Below are 27,957 nucleotides of genomic sequence, written 5' to 3'. Positions count from 1 at the left end.
GCTCCAAGCAGCAGCTACAGTTTGCCTGAAGTTCCTTGGTGCTTGTTGTACATATGGGGGGGCTTCAGCATTAGACACCCCTCCCCCCCCCACAACCTGTGACCTGTCAGTTCCATAGACTTCTATGGGAATAATGCACATGCCTGACACAGGGCTGAGATCCTGAGGACCCTTCCTAGAAGAAGAAGAAGAGGACTACAAAGTACCAAAAATGAACAGCATTGCCTTTGATGAGAGCTCCTTGGACCACCTGGACCCCTCTCTGTCTCTGCAGGAGAGCAGCGACATCGACACCGCCTTGCTGAGCGACATAGATGGTAGGTGACCCGTGCCACTCGATGGGTGCCGGGGCTGGTTTGATTGACCGGAGCGGGGCCAAAAAACCCCCAAAAAATCTTGAAAAATGGACATGGTGGTGTCCTCACTGTATTCTTGCAAAAACGTAACGCGTTTTGAGTCACATGGTGCGACTTTCCTGTACGATTTCAGCCATGTGATTATTATTTTTTTTTTTTAATTGCTGCGCATAGACCTTAAAGGAATTGTTGGGCATCCATCTAATTTGCTATAGACTACAGTGGAGCGCAATTGCGCCAAAGCTGCACGTTTCGTCGCGCATTGCACTCCAGTGCATGGTAAAAAGTGGTCGCATGGGTGTAACTGAATGCCACCCGGGCACCTATTAATAGTAGGACAGTACTGGGGCTTGTAGTCCTACAACCACTCTATGGTAATAGGTGTGTATTTGAGTGTCTTTTCTGGGACTTGTAGTTCCACAGATTGTTGGGGGTGGTAGGTGTATGGGTTAAAGGCTGTATTTCGGGTTCTCCATGTGCGTCTTGTCTATGTGGAATCCTAAAAGCTTCCCTAGGGCTGCTGGCTGAGACCCTGCCCCTCATGTGACGTCACGTTAGGGTTACTGCCGGTCAATGCTCCAGTGCTGGGCTGTTCGTCAGCAGCACCGTGCGCGCTGCCGCAGGGACTCCAACATGGTGGCAGCAGTAGTCATTCTTAGAAAATGATTTATTATTAAAATTTAAATCAGTTCTAATTTCTAACCTTGCGAGAAATTTTACTTTTTGTGCCCCTTTCCCCTACAACCTGTCGTAGGTCACCGTCCCTTTGTATAGATAGGAACCAAAATGTCGCTGAGGTGAAGGCTGTGGTTGGTGATATTGAGCCACATACTCGGGTTTCCTCATCTGTGGTCATTCAGTGCCGTGTACTACTTGTCAATCATTTCTTAAGTTATCTGCTTCTGGGAAAGCTGGGCTTCCAACAATATGGCCGCCATATCAGCTCCAACAGGTCGTTCGAGGTTCCAAGATCCTTGTGTCCTGCTGTGCTGTAATGTAACCCATATCGCTCCATAAGGAGGCACATTTGCCTCTCGGGGCTCTAGAAAAGCTGGGTGACAACTCTATGCCGTATCCATGGATCAGCGCCTTTCCATTCTGTGGGACACCGCCGCTGTGCTGATTCAGACGACGACGACGACACAAAGCCCCATGTTTATCTCAGGTGCCCGTCACAAAGGATTTTGCCGAGCCAGGTTTCCTGCCCCTGACTAGAACAGTCCAGAGGGGGCTTCTGGCAGCTGGTAAACATGGCTGATTATGTAGCTAGGCCCGGCCCTTCCTGAGCAGCAGGGTAACACAAACTGCTTCCAAACCAGTGCCATGTTTGTGCCAAGGTATAGTGAGTGGTACAGTAACCCCCTGCGCCTACCGGGGCCCAGCGCAAAAACTGCAACGGGGTCCCCCGACCATCAAATGATATGATTGTTGTTTTTATGTGGAAGGAAAGCCATTAGGCCGCCTTTACAATACAAATGGGTGTGAGGAAAAATGGTGGGAACTTGGTGTGTGACAATATGGCCACCATTACAGTACATATTGTTGTGAAGAAAAATGTTGGGAAGCTGGGTGTCTGATAACATGGCCGTAAAGAAAAATGGCGGGAAGCCTGCTGCCTGACAATATGGCCACCATTACAGTACATATCGGTGTAAAGAAAAATGTTAGGAAGCTGGGTGTCTGATGACATGGCCGCCATTACATTACAAATGGGTTTAAAGAAAAATGGTGGGAAGTTTGGTGTCTGACAATATGGCTGCCATTACAGTGCAAATGGCGGGAAGCCTGGTGCCTGACAATATGGCCACCATTACAGTACGTATTAGTGTGAAGAAAAATCGTGGAAAGCTAGGTGTCTCACAATATGGCCGCCATTTCAATACCAAGAGGTATGATAAAAAAAAAATTGGAGGCCAAGACAACCCATGACTGCCAAAAACAGAACCCGAACCTTCCCATTCCCATAAATCCAATTTTGGTGGGTGAAGCTCGACCACAGGTTATAGTTAAGATCAATATGGCTGTCCATGTTTCGCCTTGTGGCCCATTTTCATGAATTCTTTCAATATTCGCCGTCTTTATTCGCCTGTTAGTCTGTTCACCCGCATGATATGCTTAAGCTAAATATTTTTGCAGAAAACTTTGGAAAGCAAATATTAGGCCAGACGAGTAGAGTAATGGACACTGACCTCTGATCCTGTAAATATTGCGCGTTCTGTAGGCAGACGGTGCAGAGCTGAGTTTGTCGTTTAAAGGGAAATTTACAATTTAGATGGGAGTCGGCTGTATAGGCGTAGATGGCGGCGGCAGGCATCCTGCGAAGTGTTATTGTAAAAAAAGAGCTGGTAGAGCACAGTGATACCAAATATTTGCAATATAGGTTATATAAAGAAGGAGTGGTGCATGGCACAAATGGGCGCCAACAAGAGACACAAAACGATATATTTGCGCAACTCATTACACATCTTCCTATTATGACTGGTGCCAAATAACAAATTCGGCTTTGCTACATTTGTCGATATGTATGCAATTAATGGGAGTACTTCAGGAATATGGTATTGGTTGTTGTGAAGCGATAGATCCTGTCATGTCAATGACCTTGTAGCTTTCCCTTGCACAATGCTTGTATGTAGGTGACTTGTAGTAATGTAGTGACATGCCGCCTGTGAACGTCCTGTAATAACCCGCACCCTCACTGAACGCTAGTAACCTTGAGAGTGGAGGCTGGGTCCTCCTCAGTCTATGGCCAGGCTGGGCCGCTTCTTACATCTCGCCCTGATTGGCCCTCCACAGTCACCTCATCTTCACAGCCCTGATTCATTCTCCTGTCCCCATAACTCCATCCACAAGAGGTGGAGCTGCTCCACCTCAAGGAGGAGGAAGAGGAGGGTGTGAAAAAAAAAGGAAAGCAATAGATGCCCAGGAGAGGCAAAGAGTTGTCAGAACTGCAGCAGCAGCATTTAGTGAAGCATCTTAGGGGTCTGGGAAGGGGAGGCTTAGGGAATTCGGGAAGCCTGGCTCTTCCGCCCTCCTCCTGCGTGCCCATGGAGTGCACGTTTGAAGGTACAGAATCGTCTCCAAAATCTTTTGCAGCTTTTAGCACCCGTATTGTGGGTTACTGGTCGTTTTTAGAAAGATTTTGTGAAAAATACATGAAAATGGAAAAAGCATTAAAATTGACTGGAATTACATTTTTTTTAAATTCCCTTACAAATGTGGTACCCTGTGTGTGTAGATATATATGTACCCTGTCCCATGGTATTTAGACCGTCTGGATCCTCCACCTTTCTCCATGGAGTTCTCTTTTGGAGTTTGGAGTTTTTTTGTAACTTTTTTTTCACCCGTATCATGGTTTTAGAAAAATTTTGGGAAAACATGAAAGCAGAAAAAGCATAAAAAAAATTACTGGAAATACATTTTAGAAAATGCCCATATTATGACTTATACAAATGCAGTACCCTCTGTGTATATATATATATACAAGATCAAAGCAACCTGCCTCATCGTATTGTATTATTAGCTGCACAGGTCAGGGAGAGAGTTGTCAGAACTGCAGCAGCAGCATTTAGTAAAGCATCTCTTAGGGAAGGGGAGGTTTAGGGAATTCGGAGATCCTTGCTCTTCTGCCCTTCCTTCACTGTGCCTATGGACTGTACTTTTGAAGGTCTTTTGTAGCTTTTTGCACCTATATTGTGGTTTACGGGTCAGTTTTATAAATGTTTTGGGAAAAATACATGAAAATAGAAAAAATATATAAAAATTACTGCTAATTAATTAATAAATAAAAAAATCCCTGATGCCAAATTTGGTACCCTAGATATATATGTATATATACAGTTGCAAGAAAAAGTATGTGAACCCTTTGGAATGATATGGATTTCTGCACAAATTGGTCATAAAATGTGATCTGATCTTCATCTAAGTCACAACAATAGACAATCACAGTCTGCTTAAACTAATAACACACAAAGAATTAAATGTTACCATGTTTTTATTGAACACACCATGTAAACATTCACAGTGCAGGTGGAAAAAGTATGTGAACCCCTAGACTAATGACATCTCCAAGAGGTAATTGGAGTGAGGTGTCAGCCAACTGGAGTCCAATCAATGAGATGAGATTGGAGGTGTTGGTGACAGCTGCCCTGTCCTATAAAAAACACACACCAGTTCTGGGTTTGCTTTTCACAAGAAGCATTGCCTGATGTGAATGATGCCTCGCACAAAAGAGCTCTCAGAAGATCTACGATTAAGAATTGTTGACTTGCATAAAGCTGGAAAGGGTTATAAAAGTATCTCCAAAAGTCTTGATGTTCACCAGTCCACGGTAAGACAAATTGTCTATAAATGGAGAAAGTTCAGCACTGCTGCTACTCTCCCTAGGAGTGGCCGTCCTGTAAAGATGACTGCAAGAGCACAGCGCAGACTGCTCAATGAGGGGAAGAAGAATCCTAGAGTGTCAGCTAAAGACTTACAAAAGTCTCTGGCATATGCTAACATCCCTGTTAGCGAATCTACAATACGTATAAAACACTAAAGAAGAATGGATTTCATGGGAGGATACCACAGAGGAAGCCACTGCTGTCCAAAAAAAACATTGCTGCACGTTTACAGTTTGCACAAGAGCACCTGGATGTTCCACAGCAGTACTGGCAAAATACTCTGTGGACAGATGAAACCAAAGTTGAGTTTGGAAGAAACACACAGCACTATGTGTGGAGAAAAAGAGGCACAGCACACCAACCTCAAAACCTCATCCCAACTGTAAAGTATGGTGGTGGGGGCATCATGGTTTGGGGCTGCTTTGCTGCGTCAGGGCCTGGACGGATTGCTATCATCGAAGGAAAAATGAATTCCCAAGTTTATCAAGACATTTTACAGGAGAACGTAAGGCCATCTGTCCACCAGCTGAAGCTCAACAGAAGATGGATGTTGCAACAGGACAACGACCCAAATCAACAACAGAATGGCTTAAACAGAAGAAAATACGCCTTCTGGAGTGGCCCAGTCAGAGTCCTGACCTCCACCCGATTGAGATGCTGTGGCATGACCTCAAGAAAGCGATTCACACCAGACATCCCAAGAATATTGCTGAACTGAAACAGTTCTGTAAAGAGGAATGGTCAAGAATTACTCCTGACCGTTGTGCACGTCTGATCTGAAACTACAGGAAACGTTTGGTTGAAGTTATTGCTGCCAAAGGAGGTTCAACCAGTTATTAAATCCAAGGGTTCACATACTTTTTCCACCTGCACTGTGAACGTTTACATGGTGTGTTCAATAAAAACATGGTAACATTTAATTCTTTGTGTGTTATTAGTTTAAGCAGACTGTGAGTGTCTATTGTTGTGACTTAGATTAAGATCAGATCACATTTTATGACCAATTTGTGCAGAAATCCATATCATTCCAAAGGGTTCACATACTTTTTCTTGCAACTGTACATATATATATATAATCTTTATTATAGGGGATCATTTAAACTTCTTTTCAAAACCCAACAGATTTTTTTGTATACATTTGAGGTGCAAATATTGTATATGTAATTGTCATACATAGCTACAGGGGGTAAGGGCTCTTTCACACTTGCGTTGTCCGGATCTGTCGTGTACTCCATTTGCCGGAATTACACGCCGGATCCGGAAAAACGCGTAAGAACGCATAATTTTTTCTTTCCGGATGCGTCTTTCCGGCTTTTTTGGTAAGAGACTGATCCGGAAATCCTGAAGCCAGCAGCAAAGTCTTTTTTCCGGATCCGTCGTACGTATCCGGTATGGGACCGGATCCGTACGACGGATCTGGAAAAAAAACGTTGATGTTGGCTTCAGGATTTCCGGATCAGTCTCTTACCAAAAAAGCCGGAAAGACGCATCCGGAAAGAAAAAAATTCTCTTTTCGCGCCAGCCAAGTCCTTCCTACTTCCTGGCGCAGGCGCAGACGCAACTTCCGGATCCGTCGTTGCGTCGTAACAACTGAAGATGTTAAGACGGATCCGGAATAATACATTTCAATGGGCTATTATTCCGGATCTGTCGATGCGGCAAGTGTTCAGGATTTTTGACCGGACCAAAAAGCGCAGCATGCTGCGGTATTTTCTCCGGCCAAAAAACGTTCCGGTCCTGAACTGAAGACATCCTGATACATCCTGAACGGATTTCTCTCCATTCAGAATGCATGGGGATAATCCTGATCAGGATTTTTCCGGCATAGAGCCCCGATGACGGAACTCTATGCCGGAAAACAAAAGCGCAAGTGTGAAAGAGCCCTAAGAGGTAGCAGTCATTCCTGGTGCCTTAGACATCCCTCATGTTAGGTGAGGGGTCCCGTTACTAATAGTGCACTGGGGCCCCAGAGCTTTAAGTTACACTTCATACTAATCCTATTATACATGGATATAATAAGTAATGAGTGGACGTTTTATGTTCCCTGTGGTCCCCGGCCTGACAATAGTATTGCCATTAAACAGTATTATGAGGTGTTTCTCATAGCAATCAATCAGATTCCAGCTCTCATTTTAAAAGTGCTGGTTTGGAAATGAAAGCAGCGATCTGATTGGTTGCTATGGGAAACTGCAGTGGTTGTCTGGTCTAGGTTTGATACTAGGCCGCAATCTATTATTATGTGTATAGATGTCTTTTAGTCTGTACTCTGATAGTCCAAAATTCCTGATAAAGTCCCCAATGCTGACCCAATAGTCCAGTCCAGAGCTGCTCAGTGGCCAGCAGTGAGGTCAGTATAATGGTGGCAAGGTCAGTGTTGGCGGTGGTGAGCATCTGAAAATGATGGACACCCAGGCCATAGGTATCGACCAGTATTGTATCTACCATAGGTGTCTCTCGTCAGGGGAATCTAGGATCTGAAAGATTGAATCTCATGTGATCCTCATGTATTTTATGTGAAAAGCGGTGCCACAGGTGACAGCCAGCCAGTTCCATCTGTGCCATATGACTCCTGCCTCTAACCGGCCATAATCCACAAAATGGCCGCCCTCCGGCATTCAAAGCATGTGAAATCAGAATTCAGTGTAAAGATTTAACCCTTGCATGTCTTCATTCCCCTCTGCAGATATGCTTCAGCTCATCCACAATCAAGACCATGACTTTCCCGGCTTTTTCGATAGCCCCTTCGGACCGATCAGTACCCCCACCCAGGATGCTGCCCCTAATGTGGACCTTGCTGGAGGTGCAGCACTCAACTCCCTGGAGGGATTACTGGCGGCACCTACACATTCGACCCCCATGAAGATGTTACCGCTTTCCACCCCCGGTTTCCAAAGCCCACCTACTGTGTCCCAGCCACAGGAGAATCTGACACAGCAGCTGAAACCTAGGGTACAGAACTTGTTGAAGGATGAGCCCATGCAGATCAGCCCGTCTCCACAGCAGAGCAAACTCCAGCCGGTGCCGCAGCAGATGCAGAGCATGGCATTTGGGAAGAACATGGTGACACCTGTGCAACCTCTGTATAACAGCCAGCCTGTGACTGGATATGCAGAGCAGACTTCCTACACAGGTAATTATGAGGTGACTGATGCGGCTATAGGTGGCCGCGCTGCAGGAAGAGAATATCATCAATGCAGCATTCTCAATAATTTATAAAACATCTTATTTTGCAGTAGCGCAAAGTGTTCCGTCTCAGCAAAATACTACAAGCCAGCCTCTGCAGAACATCTCTGGTCAACCTCTGCTGAACATCCCAGGTCAGCCACTGCAGAGCATTGCCACGCAACCCTTGCAGAGCGTTGTAAGCCAGCCGATTCAGAATGTTGTGACCCAGGCCCCGACCCTGCAGACTATAGCTGCCCAACCTCTGCAGATGCACTCTTCACCCCAAATCCAGCATCCCTTGACCATCAACACCCAGAGCCTGTCTCCCCATTTCCTGACCACTGCCACCAGCACAGCTTCCATAACCTCACAAATCCAGCAGGTTCCGGTGAGTGAGCTGACACCCGTCTGCCATTTTCATTGACAGTCCATGGATATGATTACTGAGATGACCTCTCTTGACAGGTTCTGCTCCAGCCTCACTTTATCAAAGCGGAGTCTCTGCTGCTTACTGCTGTAAAGACTGACACAACGGGGATGACCGGAATGAAAACCACACCAACTAGCACCACCATACAGACCACTCCGCTGCAGGTAAGTAGCAAAAAGGTTCTACAAAGCTAAACGCTAAAACTTTGCAATATGGGGGGGAGCTCCTTTCGGCTCTGCCTGCAGCTTCTCTGTAAATATTCACAAACCTTCTCAGCCACTGAAAGTCCATCTAGAGTAAAACTGTAAACTAGACAGAGGAGGGGGATGTGGCTGCAGATACAGAAACCTTTATGGAGGAGCGGGAATACTCAAGTCAAAACTAGATTTTCAAGTAATAAGGTGGCCACCTCTAAAGTCTCTGAAGCTCAGCCTGCAATACTTGACATTCCTACTGCCATCTGTACACTCATGATGATGACGTCTCCCCACCATCTTGAGTCGTCAAGAAGGAAACACAGGGTGCACTTGAGACCTATACTTAAAATCTGCCATGGTAAATACTTCAAAGAACTTCTTCACCCAAAGTCTAAAAATTGAGGTTGAACTGGAGTTAAACTCAAATCCTATTCATAGGGGTGCAGGAAGCTTAGATTCGGGGTGCTGTATGCAGGGTCCTTGCAACAAAGAACACTTGTCCCTGTGCTTTTGCTGATGGTGCCTTCCATGTCAGTTCTGTAGGCACATCTTAACCTGTTCTCCATTGTGAGGAACATTCCTACAGCAGCCCAAATCTCTGCTCCTCAAAGCCACGTTAGAATCACTGGGGGACGGGCATATGGGTCACTCCATGAAAACGTGAATTCTCAGATCGGCCTGGACTATGCAGGACCTTCCTTACTACACTGCTGTTTTCTTGAACGGTTTTGCTCTTGATTTTAGACCCTGATGAGTGGTGGGACCTTTTTAACCACCGTGATGGTGGACACGGACAAGCTGCCAATTAACCGTCTAAATGTCAATGGCAAGATGGCCATGCTGAACAGTAAGGGGGAGAAACGAACTGCGCACAATGCCATAGAAAAGCGCTACAGGTCTTCTATCAATGACAAAATTATTGAACTGAAAGATCTTGTGATGGGAACGGAGCCCAAGGTACGTGACCGACCCAAAAATACAACACATGTTTGGGTAAATAAGTGGCGGTACTCCTGGCAACCAGATGTCTTCTTTTACTTTTTGAGATGACATCTGGAATTGGATTGGTTTTAATGGAGTTAGCGGTGGTAATGGGTGTTTTTTTTTTTTTTTTTTAAGAAGGTGTAGATAAAAATTCTTCTGCCTTTTAACAGTTGAACAAGTCGTCCATTTTGAAGAAGGCCATCGACTACATTCGCTATCTGCAGCAAAGCAATGTGAAACTAAAACAGGAGAACATGATGCTGAAAATGGCGGCTCAGAAAAACAGTAAGGAGGGCTTTCTGTCCAATACGGTTGGGAGGGGGTGTGCATTTTATATAAGTTAATGACAGTCGATGATGGGCTGATTCAGATTACACTAATCGCTCATACAGTGCTAAGCAGCCATTACATGACCTGATGTATTTCCCTGTAGTTTTCCATCCCTGTGTGTAGACAGTCTGTGTATATTTACAAAATTATCGGGGACGGGGAGGAGGGGATGCAGCTGCAGTTTACCCTGTGTCTCTGGGACTACATGCTGTGAGAGGGGAGGAGGGGATGCAGCTGCAGTTTACCCTGTGTCTCTGGGACTACATGCTGTGAGAGGGGAGGAGGGGATGCAGCTGCAGTTTACCCTGTGTCTCTGGGACTACATGCTGTGAGAGGGGAGGAGGGGATGCAGCTGCAGTTTACCCTGTGTCTCTGGGACTACATGCTGTGAGAGGGGAGGAGGGGATGCAGCTGCAGTTTACCCTGTGTCTCTGGGACTACATGCTGTGAGAGGGGAGGAGGGGATGCAGCTGCAGTTTACCCTGTGTCTCTGGGACTACATGCTGTGAGAGGGGAGGAGGAGAACAAGTAGAGAGGCATTTGATTGAGCAAAGCACTGGCATTTCATAAAGGAGTCCCCCCACTCAGTATATAAGTTCATTGTCTTTTCGTAATGCCTTCCTTGTTCCATTGCAGATACATTAAAAGATCTTGTTGCCGGTCCTGGGGTCAATATGGATGGAATGAAGGCAGAAATGATGGAGGTCCTAACTCCACCTCCATCGGACGTCGGGTCCCCATCTCACACTGGCAGTCCCCTATCTCAGTGTAGCAGTGACTCGGAGCCGGACAGTCCATTCAACGATGAAGCCAAGGTGACCTAAGTCCTCCCTTACAGTCGCTATCCACCTTAATGTACCCATAAATAATAACAGATGGGGGGAGGGAGGTGTTGAGTAGTATTATGAGAGCACATATAATAATTGGGTGTAATTTTATAGGGTATAACTAACATTCACTAGTCTATGTTTTAGGTGCAGGTCAAGCAAGAGATGCCTTCTTCTCCCAGTTCTGGCATGCTGGATCGATCCCGTATGGCGCTTTGTGTTTTCGTCTTCCTATGTCTCTCCTTCAATCCGTTATCCTTCTTGATGGGAGGATCCACAAGCCAAAAGGCCTCCGAAAGTTCCACTTTTCATGGTAATGGAAGGAGTATGCTGGAAGTAGGCTCAGGTAAATTCTTTATGGTCTGAAGGGTCTGGGGTTCTGTATGACGGTGGAATATTCTGTATGTGATTTATCTGGTTGACCCGCAGAGACGTCTTTTTGGTTAAGTTGGTTAAGCCCTTCTGCTCTTCTCTGGCCCATCAACCTCATCATCGTCCTGGCCGTGTTCATCCGGCTCTTCATCTATGGCGAGCCAGTCACCCGTCTGCACTCGGAATCATCTGTCAAGTTCTGGTGTCATCGGAAACAAGCTGACGTCGATCTGTCTCGGGTAAGACGAACCGGAAGTGGAATCTGATGTCGATTTGCAAGAAAGAGTTTCTGGCTTTATGTTAAAATTGTAGAAAAACCCCCACACCTCCATTCCATCCTTGCTTAAGGAGTTCGATAGATTTAGCCATCTTAGCAACTTTAAGATAAACATGGATAAGACTGAAATGTTAAATATTTCTCTCTGTCAAGAGATGATTGAATCTCTCAAACATAATTTCCCGGAAAGCTGATAGCTTATCATATCTAGGTATCCAGGTTCCAGCTCAGCTACACCAGTTATTCCCCTTAAACTACATACCTCTACAGAAAAGAACCCTTGAGGAACTTCAGACATACAAACTTAAACATCTCTCATGGTTCGGTCGTATGAATACAGTCAAAATGGACATCTTGCCGAGGTTTTTATACCTATTTCAAACTATACCTATTCATGTACCTAAAAAATACTTCCTAGAGATCCAAAAGGCCCTTAACAGGTTCATTTGGCACACCAGTAAACCTAGATTAAATAAAAAGGTCCTGATCAAACATAAATCCCTAGGGGGGTTTAGTTTACCAGATGTTCGCCTATATCATGAAGCGGCGGTACTTGCTAGACTTTTAGATTGGAGACATAAAGGCTTAAAGAAGCTTTGGGTCACTCTGGAACAATCTTTAATCTTCAAGCCATACCGTGGCTAAATATAAAGGATAGACCCTCTCAGGAAGAATGTCCATTTCGTGTGAGACATGTTCTAGCACTCTGGGAGGAATGGATCAATAAATCCCAAATTACCTTCAGACCAGGTCCCATGACTCCACGTCATGGGAATCCAGCGTTTATCCCGGGCATGACTCCGTCATCCTTTCTCATCAAAACCACACATAATGATCTAATGAGAATTAGAGATGTTCTGTCAGAGGGGACACTATCCTCTTTTGAGAATCTACGCCAGAGCGTATCCTGGCTGGTATACGCTCAATTAAGTTCCTTTTTTGGAACCACATTTTCCAGAGGAACAGTGAACCCAATGACAGGTTTTGATAGGTTATATCTGCAACAGGGCACAATTGAAGGTACTTTGTCCACACTTTACCGAGTGCTCTTTGATATACATAGTGGAGAAAGGGCACCATTTTTCGATAGATGGGAATCTGATTTGCAGACCCGGTTCACAGACGTAGAGGTAGAGAAGATGTGTACGTTCTCCCATGGAATCTCACTGGCGTCACAGATCAAAGAAAAGAATTACAAAATTCTCTCGAGATGCTACTGCTGTCCTACTAAATTACATCAGATGTTCCCTACGGTGTCAGAAAAGTGCTGGAGATGCGAGAATGATAGGGGTTCCTTGTTACATATTTGGTGGAGCTGTCCGAAAATCCACTCGTTCTGGGAGCGAATCTTGCAGATCTATGCCAAATACTCAAACAGGACGATCCATAACACTCCACAACTTACCCTACTATCCCTGAATCCTGTCTCTCTTGCTCAGGTCAAGAAAGGGGTTCTGGGACATTTCCTGTCCGCTGCGAGGATGGTTATCCCTAGACATTGGAAGTCCAGCTCTCTACCCACATTGCTTGAATGGTCAAGAGAGCTACGATTTGTATTACGTATGGAAGAGTTGATAGCAAACGAGCAAGAAAGAGCTGAATCTTTTGCACGTAGCTGTGACCCCTTACTCCTAACCCCTAACCCCTTACTTTCTGGACTCACCGGAATTTAATGACTTACTAGGAGCGTAATGAGTTTTAGAACTTATAAGATCTCTCACAGTATCTTTAGGTCAGGTCCATTTGTTTTAACATCTCTCAATGTTGTCTTCCCCTTCCATCCCCCCTCCTTCCTTATGTCTCCTTTGTTCCTCCCCATGTTATTGTCTTACTAAATGGTGATAATTTCCAGTGAGATAAACGTATAGCCACAAGGAATATACTGAGATTGACAATTGGCTACATAGGCCACAATGCTTCATGAGTAGTGTTTAACATGGATACAATGGTGCAAGAGAGTCTATATCTGTATTCACTTTTTGAAGATTGTATACACTCTTTATATTTGTTGTATTAATAACAACTTTCTCATTGTTACTTTATGCGCTGGACCCTAAATGGTTCCAATGTAATATTCTTGTACATCAACTCTCACTATTCATTTTAGAAATTGAGTAAACATAAAATTGTAGGAAAAAAAATCTGCAACTTTCTAATATCCTCACCATTTACCAGATATCTGCTTTCTGTCAGTGAATAGGAATAATCTTTAAAGGCTGAAAACCTATCCTGATCGTGTCCCACTAACAGAGCTGCATGGCTCGTTTACAGTGTATTGGAGCTCTCTGCTGTAATTGGTTGTGTGAGCAGGATAAGGACAGGACGGATGTTCCGGCTCCGGATGTAAACCAGAATATTGTTATTTACTGTTAGCAAGCAGAGATCTTGAAATGACGGAATTTCTCTATGGAAAAAAACTTGCAACCATTGCAAAAACAAAAAACAATGGATAAGGAATAAGATGTTCCGACTAATGGGACCCCCACCGATCACAGAAATGAGGGTGCTATCTCCACCCCATTTGAATGGAGCAATGGTTGAGCATGCTCACAACCACTCCATTCATAGTCTATGGGAATGCCGGGATATCCAGCGGATAGGGGATAATTTGTTCTTACCAGTATACCCTTCAAAGGAATAGTCCAGGAAAACCTTATACCTCCATTCTGCAGGTGCTGTCCGATAGAATGTAAATGATGTTGCTTTTAGCGTGATATCGGAGGAAGAAGAATAAAATGTTGGCCTTTCCTTTCTCTAGGGTGACTTTGCGCAAGCCTCACTTCATCTCTGGAAAGCTCTAAAAGCTCTTGGGAGACCCCTTCCCACCTCCAATTTCGATCTTTGCTGCAGCCTTACATGGAGCATCATCCGCTATGTATTACAGCGGCTGTGGGTGGGCCGCTGGCTGGCAGGACGGGCTGGAGGCTTCCGTAGAGACCACCAGCTGAAAGATGACGTGCGCAAGAGCTGCAGGGAGGCTGCCCTGGTTTACCATCGCTTACACCAGCTGCACATGACAGGTAGGTGGAGAGCACAGCTATAAATGAGGCTACCGCTCTACACGCGTGCACCGTGTTGATTCATCCCATGTTTTTCGTTAGGGAAGCATGCAGGAGGTCACCTCGCAGCCATCAATATGGCCCTCAGCGCAGTCAACCTAGCAGACTGCGCAGGGAACACCCTCTCGGTGGCCACGCTGGCAGAGATCTATGTGGGGGCCGCATTACGAGTTAAAGCAAGCCTGCACCGGCGCTTCCATTTCTTAGCGGTAAGCAAAGCAAAATTCCCTGCCATATGTGTGTCTATATATATCCTGTACATGGCTGTCACTGTTTTCCCACTTGGGTCTAAACTTCTCTCTTCTCCACAGCGCTTCTTTCTCTGCAGCGCACGCCAGGTGTGTCTGGCAGAGAGCGTGACCATCCCTCCTGCCATGCAGTGGCTTTGCCACCCTCTAGGACATCGCTTTTTTGTAGATGGTGACTGGAGTGTGAGGAGCTCTCCCCGAGACACGATATACAGTACAGCGGGCAGTGCAGGTACTTACATATAATATGCTACATACTTTGTGCCCTGCTTCAGTACATACATGCCTAGTTTTATGTGGGGTTTCCCTGGATCTTTTTTTTTACTGATGACCTATCCTCAGAATAGGGACACCCGGGACCCCCGCCGATCAGCTGTTCGAGAAGGCAGCGGCGCTCCTGTGAGTGCTGCAGCCTTGTCTCTGCTTTTCCTAGGCCAAGTGATGACGTTCATTGTTCATGTGGCCTAGGAGCAGCTCAACCCCATAGAAGTGAATGGGACTGAGCGCAATACCAAGCACAGCCTCCATACAATGTATAGCACAGTGAGAAGGCAGCGCCGCTGCCTTCTCAAAACAGTTGCTCTGTGGGGGTCCCAGGCGTTTGACCGGATCAGGTACTGATGATCTATTCAGAGAATAGGTCATCAGTAAAAAAAAAATCTCAGAAAACCCTTTTAAGCTAATTTATTGTACACTGTAACACCATTTTCAAGATCTCTGCTGGCTATCAGGGAATAGATCATGCTCAAGGGACATGGGTATAGGGTTCATTACGAGACATCAATGAGAGCTACTGTACAATGGTATGTATATTGAATGTTTTATTCGTTGACAGCAAGCAAAAGTCTGGTAACGAATTTATACCTTTAAGGATACAGGAATGCTTTTTGAAGCAAATAGTATATGGCAATTGCTGCATCTCCTTGTAGCATTGGATTAGTAATGAGTTGTATTTTTTGTTAGGCGCAGTGGACCCGCTCGCTCAGGTGACCCAGGCTTTCCGTGAACATCTCCTGGAGAAAGCGTTGTATTGTGTGGCCCAGCCAGAACAAAGCAAGCCGCTGACAGAAGGAGAGGGGTGAGTCCCACACTGAATGTGTATACATTGCTGTTTGGTATCCAGATGTCTAGGGGTGGGAAGGTGGCCTGAGAATCTTCAGTTCTTGAAGTTGATGTGTTGAAATCAGGAGAAATGAGCAAGCGTAAGGATCTGAATCACTGTGGGGTCAGATTGTGATGTCTAGAGCAGGGATGTCAAACTCGTGACCCTCCAGCTGTTGCAAAACTGCAACTCACAGCGTGCCCTGGTAGGTGAAGACTGTCTGGGCATAATGGAAGTTGTAGATTTAGAACAGCTGGAGGGCCACAAATTTGACATCCCTGGTCTAGACCGCAGGGTCGGGACATCTCCAAAATGGCCGGTCTTTTGGGGTGTTCCCGTTATGTAATGGTTAGAACTTACCAAAAGTGAAATCAGTCCAAGGAAGGACAACCGCTGACCTGTTGACTGGGTCATGAGCGACCAAGGCTCATTGATGCGTTTTGGGAGCGAAGGCTAGCCCGTCTGGTCCAGTCCCACAGAAGGGCTACTGTAGAGAAAACTGCTGAAAAAGTTAAAGGGGTATTCCTATCTGGAACATTGATGGCATATTGCTAGGATATTAATGTCAGGGACCTACTTCTTTTTCCATAACAGGACCCCCGAAGTGAACAGAGAACAGCCACGCATGCGCGGCCACCCACCGCTTTGGGAGTTCTGAAAATATCAGGCTGTTGGCTCAGCTATTTCCGTCAGTCTCTCAGAGGCAAAAGTAGAGGTGGCCACGCTTGTGCAAGGCGTTCTCCATTCACTGCTTGTCTATTTTCGGAAATTCCGTAGTGATGAATGGAGAGCCCGCCGTTCTCCATTCTCTAGATTCTCTAGATAGGAGCGGGTCCTAGAGGTGGAGCCTGCACCTAGCTGACATTGATGGCATAGCCTAGCGATATGTCATCAGTATATCCCAGTTGGGCCAGCCCCTTTAATGGTGGACACCTTCCAAAGAATTCTGGAATCCATGTCTTGATCTGTTTAGGGCAGCTTAAGCAGGACTACACAATGTTAGAAAAACAGTTTTAATGTTATGCCTGATCATGTACGTCCTCCATTGTGATTGCTATATACCCTGTATGTAGCTACTTACATCAGTTCTGTTTGCTCTCCCCGTAGTGAGTTCTCAGATGCCCTGGAATATCTGCAGCTTCTGAATGGTTGCTCAGATGCTGCAGCTGTCACAAATCACACCTTCTCCATCAGTTCCAGTATGGCCGCCGTCACAGGTAAGTTCAGTACACACACACCAATATATTGCACTTATCTTGCGGTTACCTGTCGCAATAAAATCTCATTACTACACTGCAATGTATGCAAAGTCACACATTGTCATGATTCAGAGAAAAAAAACGTGTTTGACAATGGCCTGGCAATGCAAAGATGCCACGTGCAGACATATATGGTCTGCAGTGTGGTTTGTGCCGCCATTGAAGAGCGTTTAAAATAAAAGTGCGCCATTATTTTCCTGTACAGGCACAGATCCAGTCGCCAAGTGGTGGGCGTCCATAATTATTGTGGCTATTAACTGGCTTCAAGGAGATGACGAGGCAGCACAGAGGTTATACCCAGTGGTGGAGTACATGCCGAAATCACTTCATGCTTCCGAGTGAGTGCAAGAAAAAATACTGTATATAGTAGTTCTCTTCCAAGGGACTGTAACCATGTCTGTGTTTTTTATATGATATAAGCATTTGTCTTAAAGGGGCTGTCCAAAAAAAGAATCCATACTCCTCCTCACTGATCCGTCGCCACATCCTAGGCCAGTGACTTAGTACATCGGTCGTGTGACCTATGTGCAGCTCAGTCCCATTCAAGTGAATGGGGCTGAGCTGCAATGCCAAGCACAACCACTATTCAATGTAAGGCGCTGTGCTTGGTAAGTTGTGAGATGGCCGCAGCAATGACCTGCAATGGGGGTCCCGGGACTTGGACCCCACTGATGTAATATTGATGACTTATCCTGAGGATAGGCCATCAATATCAAATTCTTGGATAACCTCTTTAATCTGCCCATACACGTAAGATAAAAATGTTGGCTGAAATGTCTGATTTTGGCTAACTATCGCCTAGAAATTATACGTGAACATTCGCAATGGCTGACAGTAGCTGGATCTGATTGGATATTGTCAGAAGCAATGACCAAATGCGGCTGGAAATATGCAACTTTGCCCCAGCCTACCGTGTTGTTTTATCTCCCTGATCTGGTAGTTTAATCTGACATGTGAACGATCAGATTGTTGGGCGACTGGTCGGACACATTCCACCCGCTGCTTATTTGTATGGCAGGTCTTCTGAGACACTTGAGCTTATTGACTGGATTCCTTGTCAGCCATTTTACCAGGTAAGACGACGGCCGCACACAGGTAATTGTACAGCTTCATCTCTTTCCTCTATAGAAACATGTTGCCAAAAGCTGCTCTGTACACCTTCAAAGCAGTGCGGACTCTATTTGGGAAGCAGGACAGCACGCAGGTCAGCCTGAGTCAGTGTGAGAAGGCCAGTGGGTACCTCAGAGACAGCCTGAACTCCAGTCCGTCCAGTAACGGCAGCGTGGATAAGGTGAGCAGGATGGGGGAAGGTTGGTGGCATAAACTTTCCTGAACGTCTTCAGTTCGCAGAGGCTGACGATCACTGTGGCTGTGGTGCATTGTAGTTGCATTGCATGTTCTATTCTCTGTGTGCAATGTATCTGCAGTGCAATACAGAGGCAGCGTCTGACCTACGACCTCTGAGACATGGCTGACTGCGTCGATGGTGTAAGTAATACCTACCAAACCTGTGCTAACATTACAAGGGCTTATGTGCGTGCCTGAAATGATGTCACATGGGTGATTGCTGGAGAGCACTTTCTGTCTTACAGATGTAATTTCCTCCTTTCTTGCCTCAGGCAGTGCAGTTCCTCATGTGCGACCTTCTATTGGTGACCAGGACTAACATCTGGCAGCAGCAGCAGCAGAACTCTACAGGACAGCATCCGAGTCACGTCCACCCTGCGTCTCCCCAGGAGCTCAGGGGGTTCCAGTTAGATCTGAGCAGTTTACGCAGATTAGCACAATCCTTCCGGCCCGCCATGCGCAGGGTGAGTGCCGTGTTGTAAGTCCTCCCCATGCTGGGGTGATCTGATGGGGATGTCGTCATTGTATGAAATGTATGGTAAATGTACAGTACAGACCAAAAGTTTGCACACACCTTCTAATTCAAAGAGTTTTCTTTATTTTCATGACTATGAAGGCATCAAAACTATGAATTAACACATGTGGAATTATATACATAACAAACAAGTGTGAAACAACTGAAAATATGTCATATTCTAGGTTCTTCAAAGTAGCCACCTTTTGCTTTGATTACTGCTTTGCACACTCTTGGCATTCTCTTGATGAGCTTCAAGAGGTAGTCCCCTGAAATGGTCTTCCAACAGTCTTGAAGGAGTTCCCAGAGATGCTTAGCACTTGTTGGCCCTTTTGCCTTCACTCTGCGGTCCAGCTCACCCCAAACCATCTCGATTGGGTTCAGGTCCGGTGACTGTGTAGGCCAGGTCATCTGGCGCAGCACCCCATCACTCTCCTTCATGGTCAAATAGCCCTTACTTTCAAAGTTTTCCCAATTTTTCAGCTGACTGACTGACCTTCATTTCTTAAAGTAATGATGGCCACTCGTTTTTCTTTACTTAGCTGCTTTTTTCTTGCCATAATACAAATTCTAACAGTCTATTCAGTAGGACTACTTCTCCTCAACGCAACTGATGGTCCCAACCCCATTTATAAGGCAAGAAATCCCACTTATTAAACCTGACAGGGCACACCTGTGAAGTGAAAACCATTTCAGGGGACTACCTCTTGAAGCTCATCAAGAGAATGCCAAGAGTGTGCAAAGCAGTAATAAAAGCAAAAGGGGGCTACTTTGAAGAACCTAGAATATGACATATTTTCAGTTGTTTCACACTTGTTTGTTATGTATATAATTCCACATGTGTTAATTCACAGTTTTGATGCCTCCAGTGTGAATCTACAATTTTCATAGTCATGAAAATAAAGAAAACTCTTTGAATGAGAAGGTGTGTCCAAACTTTTGGTCTGTACTGTACATAAAAGGGCCGGTCCACCTTAAAGGGGGTTTCTATAGTCAGGCAGACCCCTCACATGGCCAGATCTGTGGAGGGAAGCATGCTTACCTGCTGGGGTCCAGCTCCCTTGCAACTTCACTGTCACTGCAGCGCTCCATTGATATATTTCAACATCTGGTTTGACAGCCGCTGCTGCCATTTACTGCTGCAGCGGGGACAGGTCCTCTTTGCGTCCAGGGGCGTAGCTATAAGGGAAGCAGAGAAAGTGGCTGCTTTGTGGCCCGAAATCAGAAGGGGCCCACCCAGGAGGAGGGCTTAAAGATTTTATTGTCAGGTCCCCGTCAACAGTATTATACAATGACATTTAATCCGAAGACACTATATATAGTGACATGACATACAGTATATACATGTAGGAAACGGACGGAGCGGCTGCTGGGCCTCGTCTGAGAGAGCTGTCTTGACTAACCACAGGAGTTGGGGTTGCATGGGAGGAGGAGGTTGCAAAGAAGTTGCTGGGGGGGGGCCCATTCAAAAATTTGCGGTGGGGCCCACTCATTCCTATTTACACCACTGTTCAAGTCAATGGCACAAGTGATGTTAGGGGGACATGTCACCTCTAAGGCCCACGATTGGCTGCAGCAGCTATCAAACTGGATGTTAACATTTGGGGTCCAGAGAGCTGCAGCAGTGGCAGAGAGCAAAGAAGCTGGAACCCAGCAGCTGGGGGCCAGGTAAGTATGCCCAAAAGGCCCCTGAAGATGGAAAATCCCTATAAAAAAACAAAAATGCTCTTCACATGACCCCCGTTGGTGACCATAGCACAGCACTAAATCCGCTCTCTTTTGTGACTTTTTAGGTCTTCCTTCACGAAGCCACAGCTCGTCTCATGGCGGGTGCCAGCCCAACACGGACACATCAGTTGTTAGACCGGAGCCTTCGTAGGAGGGTGGCTCCATCAAGTACAGAAGGTAGGTTGTCTTCTTTATATAGACCCTAAGCTTGTATCATCACGGACTGGCATGGCAGTTGCTGGTTGTACTCCATGCTGTGATGATGTACACACAACCCTGGCCGGGGCCTGTATAAAAATTGGTGCAACCAATCAGATATTTGCTTGCATTTCCCATTCCACTTTTGCAAATGATACGTGGAAGCTGATTGGTCGGTGTGGGCAATGACGCCTTATGTTTGCACCGTTATTTTTATACTTCATCGTCCTGATTAACCCTTTAAAAAGCCACCCCTGTGTTGTGCAATGGACCCGCATGCTGAAAGGGTTAATGAGGAGGACTGTGAGGACGCATGCTAACAGAGAGGCAATGCAGATCAATTATCGCTTTGTAAATGGAAAAATTTGGGTTGTTTCGATCCTTAATGTTTCCTGTCAGAAGTGATGTAGAATGATCAAGGGATCGTCACCCAGCTCACTGACACGTAGTGCATGGTTATTAACGAGGAAAGCTAACGCCATCCACCCCATCGGTGGACTGCTGCTCATGGTGAGCATCTTTTATTAGCTGGATTGACCATGAGGTGGCAAACTTCTTTTTTTCGGGGGGGGGTTTGTCGGACCCCCAACCAATCACATACTGATAATCTGTCTTTAGGATAGGTCATCAGTATAAAACACTCAGAAAACCCCTGTCTTATTCCAGAAACAGTGCCACCCCTGTCCTTGGGGTACTGTCTGGTAGGGCTCCTCAGCTACCTATCATCTGATTGTGGGGGTCCGACACCCTGGACCCCGCTGAGAAGGCAGCGGCGCTTGCAGTAGCTCTACAGCAGCGGTGGGGAACCATTTTGCTGCCAAGGGCCATTTGGATATTTGTAACATCATTCGGGGGCCATACAAAATTCTCAATAAAAATTTTTTACTGCTGTATTTGGTCAAACATATAATTGACTTAGGGATAAGTTACAGAAATTGCACTTCAATTAAAATAATCTAGAGGGCTGTATTTTTGCAGCACAAAATAGCGCCTGCACTATATATATACAGTATATTACATACAATACAGGCGCCATATTGACCACACATAGCAGTCTAATTTTTAAGTTCAGAATGTTACTTATTTGACATTAATGGCAGGAAGCTAAACCCAGGGGGTCCAGAGAGGGGTTCACCCAGCTTTCACTCTCCCTGCCTCTTTCTTCGCAACTGTCCCTGCCTTTGTCCCTGCCTTTGTCCCTTTCTCAGCAAAATATCTGCCCCCACCTCCATCAGCCTGAAATCAGCCTCCTATCAGACCCCCCAGGCCTACATCAGCCTCAGATCAGACTCCCATCAGACCTCTAAGCCTCAGATTAGACCCCAATCAGACCCTTCCTAGCTTCAGATCAGACTCCCATCAGACCCCCAGCCTCAGACCAGACCCGGATCAGACGCCCAGCCTCAGATCAGCCCCCATCAGACCCCCCAGGGTCAGATCAGCCCCTATAAGACCCCCCAGCCTCAGATCAGACCTTCATAATACCCTCCCTAGCCTCAGATCAGCCCCCATCAGACCCTCCCCAGCCTCAGATCAGCCCCCATCAGCCCCCCTAGTCTCAGATCAGACCCCTATCAAACCCCAGCCTCAGATCAGACACCCCCAGCCTCAGATCAGACCCTCCCAAGCCTCAGATCAGACCCCCATCAGACCCTCCCCACCCTCCTTTAGCCTCAGATCAGCCCCAATCAGACATCAGATCAGATACTGTATTTAAGATAAACAAATAAACTTACCTCTCCAGCTCCGTACGGCGCTGCCTCTTGGCAGATTCACTTACCCTCTCTGTTCTTCTTCCTGCCGCACTATATTGTCACCTCACACCGCACAGCGTCAGGTCATAGTGCACGTCTACGTGCACTGCGTCCTGACGCTGGATGTGTCAGGACACAGTGTGGGGCTGAAAGAAGACCAGGGAAGGTGAGGACAGCCAGTGCAGTGCTGTTCTCACCTTCCTGTGCCTCCCGTATGCTAATGACCGCTTCCATAATGGAAGGGGTCATAAGCATTTTCACATTATGTTCTGGCAGGGGGCCGCATGAAATGATACCGTGGGCCGCATACGGCCCTTGGGCCGGAGGTTCCCCACCCCTGCTCTACAGCCTTCTGGCATCTTTCCTTAGTGATGACACGTTCATCAGACACGTGGCCTAGGAGCAGTTCAGCTCCATTGAAGCAAATGCATATACAATGTACGGTGCTGTGCTTGGCAAAAAATTTCTGCATCTGAATAGGTTTAGTTTGTTTCACCTAAATCTCAATTTAAAGGGATTTTCTGGGGAAGAAGAGAGTGCTGGGAGCACCTTCACTCTGCTGGTTTGTGGGGTACAAGAGGTCTGACCCACCAAAGATCACTCATTGATGGCCTATTCAGTAGCCATCTCATGGTCCTGCTTGGTGACTACGTAAGGGCATGGAGATCCCATGTGGTCACCTCTTCCTGTTGCTGGGCATCCATTCTAAATTCTTACCTCTGAGCTTGAAATGTAATTGGAATAATTACCTATACCATTAGAGTCTCCCCTACACAATGGGCGTGCCATGCTAGTAAATGTCCAAATCTGCGGCACCATGCTTTTGTGCTTTGAGACCATCAAAAAGTCAATGGGGGTAATTTACAAATATCAGCTTTTTACGCTGGTCTTTTTCCCCCTGCACTGCGGAGGATTTGCGCGCAACGCGTCATAAATGAGGTGCACCTCCGGCAGTCTGTGCGCTTGGAGTAAAAACTATTTCAGACATAACAGATAGTAAATTTACCAGAGCTGAAACCCCAGCCCGACTACCGCCATGGGCGTGTAAAAAGTCGCAAAAAGGGAACTGGCATAAAAATGTTCGGAAATGACTTCCAATGACTGCTGCATTTCTTCATGGATACTGATTGCATCTATTTATAATTGGCCAGTGGGTTGGATTTCCCCTTTAAATGGCCCGATGCATGTGCCTTGTAGGGGGGCAGATAAATAAAGTGTTAGAGCAGTTGATACTGAAGCTACTTCTCTTTCATTTACAGATATAGCGCGGCTTGTCAGCTGCAGCGTCACCCTCCCGACCCTGCCCTGTCAGTAATGTCCATCAGTGGCGCATACTTGTCGGGTTACGTTATTCTGCCCCTCACGGCATGGCGGACACACGGGAGCAGAGAGAGGAGTCTGTGCGGGAAGTCGGCATGGAAGGGACTCTATTTTCAATAGCAGAGAATATCATATCACAACACCTTTTGTTTCTTATTTTTATGTTTTTTATTTTTAATGTTTTTCGTGTACGGCTGCAATGCAGCCCCCGAAGCACAGGAGAGAAGGAGATTTAAAGATAATCGCCGCGTGGGACAATTGATCTTTTGTTTGGTCGCAACTTATGGATCGGGCCAACTTGTGTGTGTTGAGTGGCCACTTTCAAGTCTGAAGGTGAGGGGGGTGGAGCATGACACAGGGATTGAAAGAACAGCAAGCGGAGAATCCTGTGTCAGACCCCGCCCACTTAGACCCTGTGCTAGGCATAACACAGTGTTTCAGTTTAGTCTGGAGCAGACGTCATGTTTGAGTGCTTGTAAATATATATTATTATATATCTGGCGTTTGATCTTTCTATTAAATGGTTTTGAAATGAAGAATTGACTGCAGCTGCCTCTCTGTGTTCATGAGATCACTGTTCACATCTAGGGCGGTGATAGACAAACATGGCTGCACACAGGCCAGAAGAGGTTGAGGTTTTGCCCATAGCAACCAATCAGATCACTGCTTCTAAGCGACAGAAATGACAGCTGCTTTCTGATTGGCCCATTGTAATTAATCAGCTTTCTGTGGTGCAGACTGGAAACTGTAAGCTGAACTCTGATTGGTTGTTATGGGCAGCGAGGCCTAATGTGTGCAAGTGAAGCAGAAATGTCAGTTTTATCCAATAAACGTTATTCCTCCTGTAATAAGAAATGTCCCCATGTATGTAGAATGTCCTGTGTCAGCTCCTTGTACTGTCCAGGATCTCTGCTTGTGGTCATTCAACTGGAGCATTTATAGACTTCATCCTACGGCTCAGATGTGAGGTACAGGATAATGACACTGACACTTGGGGTACAGGATAATGACACTGACACTTGGGTACAGGATAATGACACTGACACTTGGGGTACAGGATAATGACACTGACACTTGGGGTACAGGATAATGACGCTGACACTCAGGGTACAGGATAATGACGCTGACACTCGGGGTACAGGATAATGACACACTGACACTTGGGGTGCAGGATAATGACACTGACACTTGGGGTACAGGATAATGACACTGACACTTGGGGTACAGGATAATTAGGGATGAGCGAATCGACTTCGGATGAAACAGGAGCTCCGTACAGTATTAGAATGTATTGACTCTGATGAGCCAAAGTTATTGCTTCGCGAAGTTTCGCGAGACTTTGTGCAATAACTTCATAAATTAATTTGTACTGTAAAAAAACATTTCCCGAACTCATGTTTGGTTCCAAGGTACCACTTGGAAACGAACCAGAGTTTGGGAAATGTTTTTTTACAGTATAAATCAATTTATGAAGTTATTGCACAGTCTCGCGAAACTTCGCGAAGCAATAACTTTGGCTCATCAGAGCCAATACATTCTAACACTGTACGGAGCTCCTGCTCCGTACAGTATTAGAACAAAGTTTTATGCGAATCGACTTTGGATGTTTTATCCGAAGTCGATTCGCTCATCCCTAAGGATAATAACATTGACACTTGGGGTACAGGACAATGACACTGACACTTGGGGTACAGGACAATGATGCTGAGACTTGGGGTACAGGATAATGACACTGACACTTGGGGTACAGGATAATGACACTGACACTTGGGGTACAGGATAATGACACTGACACTTGGGGTACAGGATAATGACACTGACACTTGGGGTACAGGATAATGACACTGACACTTGGGGTACAGGATAATGACACACTGACACTTGGGTACAGGATAATGACGCTGACACTCGGTGTGCAGGATAATGACACTGACACTTGGGGTACAGGATAATGACACTGACACTTGGGGTACAGGATGATGACGCTGACACTTGGGGTACAGGATAATGACGCTGACACTTGGGGTACAGGATAAGGACACTGACACTTGTTGTACAGGACAATGACGCTGACACTTGGGGTACAGGATAAGGACACTGACACTTGGGGTACAGGATAAGGACACTGACACTTTGGGTACAGGATAATGACACTGACACTTGGGGTACAGGATAAGGACACTGACACTTTGGGTACAGGATAATGACACTGACACTTGGGGTACAGGATAAGGACACTGACACTTTGGGTACAGGATAAGGACACTGACACTTTGGGTACAGGATAATGACACTGACACTTGGGGTACAGGATAAGGACACTGACACTTGGGGTACAGGATAATGACACTGACACTTTGGGTACAGGATAAGGACACTGACACTTGGGGTACAGGACAGGGACACTTGGTGATGCTCTTGTCATTTCTCTTTCCTCCAGGGATCTGTGAGGTGACTCCGCCGACCCGGGAACACGCTGAAGCTCTTCTCTTAGCTTGCCGCTATTTACCCCCCACATTCCTATCTGCCCCAGGGCAAAGAGTGGGCATGTTGGCAGAAGCTGCCCGCACCCTGGAGAAGCTCGGGGACAAACGTACGCTGCAGGACTGTCAGCAATTTATCCTGAGCTTAGGCAGCGGGACAGCTGTCACGTCCAGTTAGGGGGCTTCTCCTCATAGCCCTAACATCGCTGTGCGGACAAGAAAGAGACATGGCCGACGACCACAGCGCTCTCCAGTATTTGCTTGTCAAGCATTCACTAAGATTTAGTAAGTGGCGGCCATGTTTAAATGGTTGCCAAATATTTATGTATCTCCAGATGTGGGGCGCCATTTTACAGGCGGTTTACACACTCTTATCCCTGTCCTTAGGTGTCGGTCATATACTGAGCAAACAATATGGCTGCCTCTATGATGCGTAGAGGACACGACCCCCACAGAGACAGACACACAGCGCTAGAGCAGTTTCTATCTATTTCTGTTCGCACAATTTAAAGGGGCTCTCCATCTCATTTTCCTATTGCAGGTCCTCTTTCTACAAGTTGATTGCACGTGGTTCTCTGCTGGTTTCAGGGGTCTTTGTAATCAATTGACGTCCATTGCTTTCACAGGGACTAATAGATCTGGACAATAGATGGGGGTTTTGACACGCGGACGCCCTGCTACAACGTCAGCATAGCCTCATAAAGCAAGTAACTCCTTTAAGGCACAACTCCGCCTAAAAATGAGCTACACCGCAACATACTGAGAATATACAACAGGTCAGTACAATCATGGTCAGTGCAGTTGAGCTCCAACTAAGCTCCGCCTACAACGGCACTGATTGGAGAACAGGGGGGTGGAAATAATGCATCATGGGAGAATAACACTTATAAAAGTGGACCGATTGTACATTTTGAGTATAAGATTTTCCAGAGCTGTCGTCACCGGCACTTTAAATAGACTTCCTGAATGTGAAGCCATGTCGGGAGTCCAGCAGATGTGGCAGGGGCAGCCATTTTGTCTGATATTTATCTAAGCTTCATTAATATATACTGTGAGACAATGATTTTGAAACAAAATGGCTGCCTCTGGCCCGTCAGTCAGTGAATGACGATCACCATGCGGCTCAGTCTCCCTCCTAGTACCCCTAGTAGTTCTTTCATGCCTGATGTCCAGCTAGATTTCTGGAGTCCCTTACTGCTGGGATCTGTGGTCCATCCACCGATTTGCTGCATCTTTCTACTCCATACGTAACTGCACTATATAGTCTGGCCATCTCCATATTATAAAATCTCTGGTCATGGGGCAGGGTTGGCCCCCTCACTACTTCGGGGCCCTGTCATTGAGAACTGAACTCAACATTCTCGTTGGTAAATTTAATCCGGGGAACGCCCAATCCGTTGAGAACACCCAATATTGGGAGCAGTTTACACAAGCCCTGGGACAGCCTGAACTTGCTGGAGCTGTCTCGGAAAATTAGGAACAGTCCCTGCAAATTAAGGACTGTTTCCAACTGGCCGCCCCCCCCCTTCACCAAGTCCAGTTCTAAGCTGACACATGTCCGTTACTTCAGGCTGACCTCTCACCTTGTACATATCACACAAAGGCCCCCCCCCCCCCCCCCCGAC

At 46.2% G+C, this 27,957-nt stretch overlaps 1 protein-coding gene across 3 annotated transcripts; it reads left to right on the top strand.

Annotated features, from left to right (window-relative positions):
- On the top strand, window positions 1-27,453 carry SREBF1 (sterol regulatory element binding transcription factor 1). 3 transcript variants are annotated; one of them, XM_040441002.1, is made up of 19 exons: window positions 1-317; window positions 7,422-7,868; window positions 7,972-8,291; window positions 8,369-8,497; window positions 9,275-9,487; window positions 9,685-9,799; window positions 10,481-10,659; window positions 10,819-11,017; window positions 11,101-11,282; window positions 14,079-14,340; window positions 14,422-14,588; window positions 14,691-14,859; window positions 15,597-15,705; window positions 16,837-16,946; window positions 17,194-17,326; window positions 18,117-18,279; window positions 18,608-18,799; window positions 20,643-20,754; window positions 26,290-27,453. In XM_040441002.1, exons 1-19 carry the CDS (start codon window positions 212-214, stop codon window positions 26,508-26,510), a joined length of 3,528 nt encoding a protein of 1,175 aa, XP_040296936.1. In that variant the 5' UTR covers window positions 1-211; the 3' UTR covers window positions 26,511-27,453. The 3 variants fall into 3 exon arrangements, with proteins under 3 accessions (XP_040296936.1, XP_040296938.1, XP_040296937.1); XM_040441004.1 differs by lacking the exon at window positions 26,290-27,453 and adding an exon at window positions 23,789-24,385; XM_040441003.1 differs by lacking the exon at window positions 1-317 and adding an exon at window positions 3,316-3,419.
- Window positions 27,454-27,957: the final 504 nt, after the last annotated feature.

This window comes from Bufo bufo, chromosome 7 (assembly GCF_905171765.1).
Source record: "Bufo bufo chromosome 7, aBufBuf1.1, whole genome shotgun sequence".
Taxonomy (NCBI): Eukaryota; Metazoa; Chordata; class Amphibia; order Anura; family Bufonidae; genus Bufo; species Bufo bufo.
The sequence above is the reverse complement of the archived record's forward strand: the minus strand, read 5'-3'. Positions and strand labels throughout refer to the sequence as shown.